A 10,757-nucleotide genomic window follows, 5' to 3' on the forward strand; every position below is an offset into this window, starting at 1 on the left:
AAAATGAGAGTGTTATCTGCATGCAAAAAATGTGTGATAGCCTCAACACCCTGTGAATTAAGTATACAAGTGTATACAAGTGTTTCTTTTTATTTAAGTGCTTTGTTTTTTATTTAGCAGTTATGTTATCCCACGAGGACGCCGACTAGAAGCTAAGTTCTTTGCACACACCTATTCATTGCTATTGTGGATACCTATGCCCTCAATGGGAGCAATGATAACCTCAATGAGAATGAATGGGCACCCCCTCTACCCCGACAACCATACAGTACAGTACAATACAATAATGGGCAAAGCTACTGCCACAGAAGACCAGTACTTTTAACACTTTTACCTTCCGAGATCACCAGGCAGAACAAGGTGCGCAGTGGAATAAAATGAGGTTTATTCTAGTGAGACCAGCAGATATACCAATGATACACAAAATACAGTAGAATACATACTTAACTGGAGGTCTGGGGGGAGACTCTTGCCTCAACTAGGTGCAGGGTGCCTGCTTCAGAAGGCTTACCCTGACCGCTCCACGTTCAGAAAGTTCATGGTACCTTCCACGGAGATGATACCTGGCTATACCCGCTAACTGCGAGCATGGCAAAAGGCGCAAAACTCGTTGTGGTGACATCATTGCGCAGCACGTGATACCACAGTGATGGATATTGGATGGCTGCCATTCATCCTGCTCCCACGAGGACGCCGACCAGAAGCTAAGTTCTTTGCACATAATATCTGCTAAAGAGGACTGAATCCATTATTTAGATCTGGGACTCTTCAGTTCGAAGGACCCTGTTTTTGAAGGATCATGTCCTCTGTGTTTGATGAGCAGAGGACCATGTGATTATTTTTTCATGTGATTTTTCATTGATGTGAATATCACCTGTGTTTTTTACATAAATGGGATTATACTGTTACTGATTCTGTTTTTGTTTCCTCTTTTACACCCTTTTTTTGTTTGACTGTTTCCTTCAGTGACCCCGCTGATCACAGGAGAACAGGAGCTCCAGGGAGATAACAGTTATTGGTTAATGGATTTAATGAACCTTTGGGACAGCGCGCCTTGTATTTCCTTTCTCTACAATGAATAGGCGTATTGCTTAGTATTGTGTTTGTATTTTGTTTTATGTGTATTGTGGCTAGCGGGGGTGGGTGAAGGTGGTATTTGGCCTGTGGTGGGTGTTTATACCTACCGGGTGGGTAACGTGAGGGGTTAACCCCTTCATTACCTTACCGGTAGTAACCGCTAAGGTAATTAAGGGGTTAGTTCCTTCTGCAACCCCCCCGCTATGCCTAAACACCCACCTTGGGCCAAATACCACCTTCACCCACCCCCGCTAGCCACAATAAACCAGACACAGGTAGTTAACCCCTTCATTGCCTTAGCAGTTACACGCTAATATAATGAAGCAGCCTGTAAATGCATTTTTATTGCATCGGATAGAAGCCGGGGGTCTCCGGAGCCGGTATTAATGGGTATCAGCTCCGGAGACTCCCGGCTTCAATCCGATGCAGGAACAATGCATTTTTTATTCTAAGTCCTTCTCTCAGATCCCATCTCGCCACCCGAGTGCCGGCGAGATGAATTTTTGATAAACCCGCAATTCCAGAGCTCCAATTATCTCATCTGAGCTACTAGAATAGCATGACTTCAGAAAAATGCGAGTTGTTGCAGTTTTGCAGCTTTCTTTCAGCAAGTTTGTCCAGGAGCCAGAAATCACACAAAATATGCCTTCCCCGTATGCTTTCACCAACTCATTGAGGCTTATTGAATAGCTAAAGTACCGAGCAAAATTTTGCGATAGTTGCTCAAAATCCTCGATGAGTTGGTTATCGAAGCTACAAAAACAAGCCCCATAAAGTCTTCTTTGCTGCATTCTTCATCAAGGCTGTTCTCTCATATCCTATAGTACAATAATCAGAAGGAATTGGGTTTTCTGATGGGTTTATAACAACTTATAAATGAACCTGTTATTAACAAATCTACCAATCTGATAGTTACAGAACTTTATACGAGGAGTTCGATTCAAGGATCCCACTGGGGAGGATGTATATTTCAATGAGAAAGGAGAAATGGCCACACTGTATCACATTATAAACCGGTTTGTTTTAGCCAATGGGACCTTCTTGGTGAGACATGTTGGAAGCTTCAATACATCAGCTCCTGAAGGAGAGCAGCTCATCATCAATCAGAGTGACATCATGTGGAAGCATAACCTCAGTCAGGTCAGTTACCACATAAACAGTAACCAACCATCTTCAACTCAGGAAATTCCCCCGTTCTCCTAGTATGTAATAAGGATATATTATAGTGTGTATGTTGTTTGTTGTGTGTGTGTGGTTGAAAGTGTGAGTGTGAGTCTGATTGTGAGTGTGAGTGTGATTGTGAGCCTCTGTGTGAGTGTGTGCCTCTGTGTGTGTGTTTGTCTCTGTGTGTGTGTTTGTCTCTGTGTGTTTGTTTGTCTCTGTGTGTGTGTGTTTGTCTCTGTGTGTGTGTTTGTCTCTGTGTCTCTGTGTCTCTGTGTCTCTGTGTCTCTGTGTCTCTGTTCGCGTGTGTGTGCTTGTGCGTGTGGGTTGTATGTGTGTGTGTGCCTGTGTGTGTGTGTGTGTTTGTCTCTGTGTGTGTGTGTGTGTGTGTGTCTGTGTGTGTGCGTGTTTGTGTGTGTGTTTGTGTCTGTGTATGTGTGTGCCTGTGTACGTGTGTGTGCTTGTGTGTGTGCGTGTGTGTGTTTGGTGTGTGTGTGTTAAATATATTAAGATTAGAAACTGTCCAGATTATTGCTAACTTTCTAGTAGAAAAGCTGGAGATATGCAATGTAGATGATTCAATCATTCGACTATACTGTGAGAATGCCGGAGTTTGGAACTATAAATGCCAATGCTAAATCACCACATTCTCTATCAATATCCTGGCAGCTGCTCTCACCAAATCTGTGATCATATTCCATTTACAGTCACAGGAAGGGTTAATGATATCATTTCATTAAAATCTCCTTCAACAAAGTTATTCTTCATTTATAGTAATGACACACAATATTATAAAACAATATTAAAAGGTAAAGTGATTACGCAGTCAACAAAGATTTACAGTATGCTGAGCCACAAATCCTTCCATAAGGGAGCAAACCCAAGGAACCTCCCTATGCTGAGCCACAAATCCTTCTATATGGGAGCAAACCCAAGGAACCTCCCTATGCTGAGTCACAAATCCTTCTATAAAGGGAGCAAGCCCCAGGAACCTCCCTATGCTGAGCCACAAATCCTTCTATATGGGAGCAAACCAAAGGAACCTGCCTACAGTATGCTGAGCCACAAAACTTTCTATAAAGGGAGCAAACCAAAGGAACCTGCCTACAGTATGCTGAGCCACAAATCCTTCTATAAAGGGAGCAAGCCCAAGGAACCTCCCTATGCTGAGCCACAAAACCTTCTATAAGGGAGCAAACCCAAGGAACCTCCCTATGCTGAGCCACAAATCCTTCTATATGGGAGCAAACCCAAGGAACCTCCCTATGCTGAGCCACAAATCCTTCTATAAGGGAGCAAACCCAAGGAACCTCCCTATGCTAAGCCACAAATCCTTCTATAAAGGAAGCAAACCCAAGGAACCTCCCTATGCTGAGTCACAAATCCTTCTATAAAGGGAGCAAGCCCAAGGAACCTCCCTATGCTGAGCCACAAATCCTTCTATAAAGGGAGCAAACCCAAGGAACCTCCCTATGCTGAGTCAGAAATCCTTCTATAAAGAGAGCAAACCCAAGGAACCTCCCTATGCTGAGTCACAAATCCTTCTATAAAGGGAGCAAGCCCAAGGAGCCTCCCTATGCTGAGCCACAAATCCTTCTATATGGGAGCAAACCCAAGGAACCTCCATATGCTGAGCCACAAATCCTTCTATAAGGGAGCAAACCCAAGGAACCTCCCTATGTTGAGCCACAAATCCTTCTATAAAGGGAGCAAGCCCAAGGAACCTCCCTATGCTGAGCCACAAATTCTTCTATAAAGGAAGCAAACCCAAGGAACCTTCCTATGCTGAGTCACAAATCCTTCTATAAAGGGAGCAAGCCCAAGGAACCTCCCTATGCTGAGCCACAAATCCTTCTATAAAGGGTACAAGCCCAAGGAACCTCCCTATGCTGAGCCACAAATCCTTCTATAAAGGGAGCAAACCCAAGGAATCTCCCTACGCTGAGCCACAAATCCTTCTATAAGGGAGCAAGCCCAAGGAACCTCCCTATGCTGAGTCACAAATCCTTCTATAAGGGAGCAAGCCCAAGGAACCTCCCTATTCTGAGCCACAAATCCTTCTATAAAGGGAGCAAACCCAAGGAACCTCCCTATGCCGAGACACAAATCCTTCTATAAAGGGAGCAAACCCAAGGAACCTCCCTATGCCGAGACACAAATCCTTCTATAAAGGGAGCAAACCCAAGGAACCTCCATATGCCGAGACACAAATCCTTCTATAAAGGGAGCAAACCCAAGGAACCTCCCTATGCTGAGTCACAAATCCTTCTATAAAGGGAGCAAGCCCAAGGAACCTCACTATGCCGAGACACAAATCCTTCTATAAAGGGAGCAAACCCAAGGAACCTCCCTATGCTGAGCCACAAATCCTTCTATAAAGGAGCAAGCCCAAGGAACCTCCCTATGCTGAGTCGGGCTGATGTGCAGAAAGAATACTGCATGTAAATGTCTTACAGATCAGTTATATAAAAATACCTTTTCAAGCTTTCTATTTCTGAGGATTTAAAATATTTTCTAGTTTGATGTCTAGATGTAACATTGTCTCTTTTAGTGTCTTTAGTATGCTCACTATTTACTAGTTATTTAATAGTCTGCACTTGAGCTTTTATCAATGGTCTCTATTGGTGTCACCTCTTCATTCCTAATAATATCTCTCTAAAGAGTTCCACATCCTGGTTCATTGTTTTAATATTAGGATATTTGTTTAACTAACTTTAATCCCCATAATGTTTACACTTTGTGGCATTAACATTGCATTACTTTAATCTCATAACTCTGGATAACCCTGGTTTTATGGACTGGAGAGCCTGGAATCATACATAGTACTGTACATGTCTGAAAAGCAAAGAATAGATCTCACTCTTGAGATCATTGCAGATACAATCGTAAATCTTAAAATTCATTAGGCTGTGCAATTTAATTTCCTACCCATAAGAAAAATATATCCTTAGACAAGACAAACGTAATAGCTAGATGGGTTCTAACATAGGTACTGTATATTCCATTGTTCACGTCTTCAAATATAGTCATGTTTCTATTACTAAAATAATAATGATAAATACCAACACAAACCCATTGGTTATTTTGAAATGAAGAGGATGCTGTTCGCACAGGCTCCTAAACACACAGACAGATAAGTATCGACTTGTGCATTTGGGAATATGTTCTGATCGTCTAATTGTATTTGAAAAACATTTGTTTATTTTCACATTTGTTACAGATTCCTCGCTCTCAATGTTCGGAAAACTGCTTTCCTGGCTATAGAAAAGTCTCGCGGAGAGGACAGCCAGCCTGCTGCTATGACTGCATAAGATGCTCAATGGGAGAGATTTCCAATCAATCTGGTGCACAAGCTTTCTATGTACTTTATTCTGCATGTGGGGAGGCAGCTGGTTCTGCTGTAGAATATACAGATGTAGCAAGTGGTATTGCAAACTGTGGTGCACACATGTGGGTGGAATGGTGCCACAGCCGCACCTCCTGCTCACATGCCACTGATTCAAAACAATGGCCACTTCTTCACATCATGTATGTCCTGCTGCAGTGCACTATGGGCTGCAATAATGTTTGCTGCATCTGTAGTAGTAAAATAGTATTCATATGTTGTGGCCAGGGTAGAAAAAGGAGTCCCAATGCACATCCAATATGTTAAATTATTTCGTTAATGTCTATATGTGTTTTTCTTCTTCTCATAAGTATGGGTCATCTAGTTCAATATTTTGTCCCACATTTGTCAAGTCTTCAACAACGTGAAGGTACCTTCCCCCTCATCAGGTTCCTGCCCCCTCATAAGGTTCATACCCCCTCATCAGGTTCCTACCCCCTCATCAGGGTCCTACCCCCTCATCAGGGTACTACCCCCTCATCAGGTTCCTACCCCCTCATCAGGTTCCTACCCCCTTATCAGGGTCCTACCCCCTCATCATGTTCCTAACCCCTCATCAGGTACCTTCTCCCTCATCAGGTACCTTCCCCCTCATCAGGTACCTTCCCCCTCCTCAGGTTCCTACCCCCTCATCAGGTACCTTCCCCCTCATCAGGTTCCTACCCCCTCATCAGGTTCCTACCTCCTCATCAGGGTCCTACACCCTCATCAGGTTCCTACCTCCTCATCAGGTACCTTCCCCCTCATCAGGTTCCTACCCCCTCATCAGGTACCTTCCCCCTCATCAGGTTCCTACCCCCTCATCAGGTTCCTACCCCCTCATCAGGTTCCTACCCCCTCATCAGGTTCCTACACTACCAATGTTACATTGTGTCCTTTGTATTTTCTCCACTGCATAGAGATTAGAGGAAGAAAACAATGATATCGTCAGTAGTACGAGATGCGGGGCATGTATACGATGCCTAAGGGGTTAACATTTAGAAGCACTATGGCCTGGATACATCAACCTTCAGTATTATTTCCCATATAAATGTATTATTTTTATTTTTATGGGGCAATACATCAACGTCGCAACACCATTTTTCTTTACCACGACTTAAAAATATTGCGATAGGCATCAAATTGACTAAATGCCATATATCCAGTCCAGATATTTATAATTATTTTTTTATCACCTACAAATATATTAATGTTCAACTACACTACCTAACCCCTTCGCTATCTCAATGGCTAGCAAAGTTTTACCATTAAGGCAAATAAGGGGTTAACCTCTACCATCACCCTTGTCGCATACACTACCAGACCCCCCAACAAACCTAACTTCTGCACCCCTCTAGACTAATGACCAATAGTCATATTAGTCAAATGGTTCATTTTGGCCAATCCAAATAAGAAAAAAAAAGAAAAAGCATTTCAACCATAAAGCCATTGATTATCACTGGGGATACCTATACCTTCTTAATGGGGACCTACAGTAGATACACACATTGGCAATAAATGATGACCTGTAAAAAAAATTGGGCTACTTACCACACTGAGAATTATGGCCATTCTCATATTCAGGGCTGAAGTCTCTAGGAGGAAATCCAATGGACAATGCCCAACTATAAAAAAAACAACCCATAAAGATAAATCTGAGGCCCGATGGTCACCCCAAATTTTTTATATAATAATATTACAGATGCATTTTAACGTTCCTCCTTTTTTTACCTTTTACAACAGACAGTGAATCTTGCCAGAAGTGTCCAGATGATCGGTGGCCAAATGAGAAGAAGAACAAATGTGTTCTGAAAAGCACTGAATTTCTATCCTACAAAAGGGATCCGATAGCTCCGATCTTCTCTTTTATTTCAGTTTTATGTTCTATTATAACTGCCATTATCTTGCGTATCTTCATTTTATTCCGGGACACTCCCATTGTCAAAGCCAATAATCACAACCTCAGCTTAATTCTCCTCGTCTCCATCATGCTGAGCTTCCTCTGTGTGTTCTTGTTCCTTGGTCGTCCTGTGGATATAACCTGCAGGCTGAGACAAACCTCTTTTGGAATTATCTTCTCCATAGCGGTCTCTTCTGTGCTGGCCAAGACTATCATGGTTTGCATTGCTTTCAAAGCCACCAAACCTGGTAACACCTGGAGAAAATGGATGGGAGTCAAAATATCCAACTGTGTGGTCTTTATGTGTTCGTTTATTCAAGTTTTAATTAGTGTTAGTTGGTTGGCTATTTCTCCCCCCTTCCAGGAGCTTAACACACACTCTTATCCTGGAAAGATCATTATTCAGTGTAATGAAGGCTCTGTTGTTGCATTTTACACTGTCCTGGGTTACCTGGGATTCCTTGCAGCTGCGAGTTTCATTGTAGCTTTCCTAGCTAGGAAATTACCTGACAGTTTTAATGAAGCCAAGTACATCACCTTCAGCATGCTGGTGTTCTGCAGTGTGTGGGTCTCTGTTATACCAGCATATTTAAGTGTTATGGGGAAGAACATGGTTATTGTAGAGATTTTTGCCATATTATCATCAAGTGCGGGAATTTTGTCCTGTATATTCTTTCCAAAATGCTACATTATGTTGCTGAGACCTGATTTAAACACAAAAAGTTATTTATTTAGAAAGGCTAACATCTAAAAATATTGCTGCAACTTATATGTGCGAAAAGGTAGTAATGGAAATTTATTTTGTTTTTATCACAGATTTTTTATTAAGATTTTCATTTTGGGGTACAGAACAAAGAAAGACGGGGAAATCAAAACATTATCACTTTGGAGTTCAAGTTTGAAGGCAAACATCAACATCAATAAGGATATTTAGCAGAAGAGAAATGTATTTTAATGCAATTTACTGCAACTGTTACTCAACCAAGAGAAATTGATCCTGTTAAACCAATGACGTTGTGTTACAATTGTTTGCTTTAAATATTTTGATTTATAGGTCATGTACATCTGCGATATTTGCCTGTAAATGGGAGGTTAAAGTAACTTTTATTTATAATGTGTCCCCATTACCTTTTTTTGACATGAGAAGTTTAAGTTGAAGCTGAACCTAATAAAAATCCTGTTGATCATTTTCTCTAGAAGTGGTTGTGCCGATACGGGTAGATTTGGGTCCTTTGAATAAAGGATAAGCCTGCCTTTACCCCTACCTGTCCATTCTACTGTATGAATATATCTATGTGTTGAGCAGCCCGGTTCCAGCACTTCAAGGACAAGGGGTTAACCCTGTACTCAGGAGAAATGTTGCTAGTTCAGGTTGACCTTTTCCATGTAACTCTTTTTATGTAACCAAAGTTATGTTGCAGTTAGCCCACCAATCAGGGGGCTAAATAATATTGGACGCAGCTGCCAATGTCCCTGCCTAAATATATCCATGTTGTGCCATGGGGTATAAGAGGTTGGGAGGTCCCTGTTATGTAGAGTTCCAGGTTAGAATTCCCGTCAGAGACTTAGGCATTTGTGCCGGTGTCTACCTTAGAGTGGGTTCCAGTGCCGGTTCCGAGCCTGAAGTCAAGTTCCTGTAGACACTGCATAGGAGCAGAACAGGGAAATTCTCCTCACGAAGCTACCCGCGCCTAGGCCTGCAGGGTATTTCCCAGTTATCCCAGTGGGTGAGTGTATGTCTCATGTCTTTGACAGTCGTGGATATTATTTTCCAAATAATTCACTTTTATTAACTCTGTAGTTCTGTCTGGCGAGTTGATTCCTGGTGTGTTAGTCCTGGTCTCCCGTTACAGTGATTTATTCAGGTACAGCTTTATCAATAGTCTGTGAGCACTTGGAAATAAAGAAATAAACTATACTTAAAGTATAAATGTTTACAATGTACTGTAAATTCATTTGTATTCTATATAGATTTATAGCTATCTCTTGTGTGGTTACACTTGTAACCTGTGTATGTGGCTGCAATGACGACACACTAACACCTAGATGCATGAAGCTCCCTTAGACAATTTAATGCAACGTTAACCAAAATTAACATTATCTGAAAAAGAACAAGATGCACAAGCTCCAAATCGTAATGCTGTATAAAAATTATTTCATCAAAAATAAAACCGTCCTATGGACTTTCCATCACAAGTGAAGCAGGAATGATCACATATGTAAGTGTTTTACTCTACTGCACAAGTCAACAAGCTCACGGACACAGGGGAGGTCAGCGATGCAGGTCCCACACAGTTCAGGCTTTTTTCCTCACCAGCAGTGACAATGGTGCCCGCAGAGGTATCGGGTCACACACAGAACACGCCTGTGAGGTCTCTACTGAGGGAAAAGATTTGCCAGAAGGTTCATATAGTGTCCACCACCCAGAGTGTTCACCTCCGTATCAGCCAGCTCAGGGCGTCGTTGCACGTAACCCTGTGCATTTCATCACTTACGTGACTTCATCAGGAGGTGGTTGGCTAAAGCGTAGCATGGGTTTAAATACCCCCTGTTGCTAAGCAACAGTACACACAGACTGTGCAATCAGTAGTCTGCTACAATCAAGCAATAAAGTGACAGAACGTGTTAGACTGACCGAGAAGGGTAAAAGTCTCACAAATAATACATAATACAGCATTATAATGGTGACCCCTGATGAAGTTGAGACATTAGGGGGTCTGACGTAACAGCATGAGGGTCAAAGAAGCCATTTTGTTTGACTATTTTAGTCCACCATCTTGTCTTGTCTTTGTGAGTTTTAATGTCATCTTTCTATGTGAAGAAATCTGTGTGAAAGAGAGAATGGAATGTTTTCGCTCCTAGCTGACTTTATTGATCTTTCCTCATCCAATCAGCTCCAAATGAAAGTGTAAACAGGCCAGAAGTTATGAGAAAGCCTCATTAGTAGTCTAAAATAAGGTCAGTTTCTCATACAATGTGCCAAGTGGCAGAACTGACATCCCATTTAACCCCATAATGATTTTTAGCTTACATACATTTATTATGTATTACAAAATGACATCGGCTTTAGTATTGTTATGTATTACAAAATGAGGTAATATTTAGTGACGTGCAAGCCCCCCCATAAAGGGGTGGAGCTTTAGGTTTTAGGGTATAAATATTTGGCACACCGTGTTATCTGGGGGAGAGCTTTTTGTTTTGAAGCTGTCTCCACTGTGTGCACCTGAAATAAACTCATTTGATAACTGAATCTTT

At 41.9% G+C, this 10,757-nt stretch overlaps 1 protein-coding gene across 1 annotated transcript in view; it reads left to right on the forward strand.

The window, feature by feature from the left end:
* The window catches only part of LOC142466063 (vomeronasal type-2 receptor 26-like), a 67,857-nt gene extending 59,496 nt beyond the window's left edge, over positions 1–8,361 (forward strand). The window contains exons 4-6 of the mRNA XM_075570781.1: positions 1,990–2,217; positions 5,459–5,582; positions 7,346–8,361. Of these exons, the coding sequence (XP_075426896.1) occupies positions 1,990–2,217; positions 5,459–5,582; positions 7,346–8,253 (1,260 nt within the window). The 3' untranslated portion in view covers positions 8,254–8,361. The remainder of the gene's footprint in view (positions 1–1,989; positions 2,218–5,458; positions 5,583–7,345) is intronic.
* Positions 8,362–10,757: the final 2,396 nt, after the last annotated feature.

This window comes from Ascaphus truei, chromosome 1 (assembly GCF_040206685.1).
Source record: "Ascaphus truei isolate aAscTru1 chromosome 1, aAscTru1.hap1, whole genome shotgun sequence".
NCBI lineage: Eukaryota > Metazoa > Chordata > Amphibia > Anura > Ascaphidae > Ascaphus > Ascaphus truei.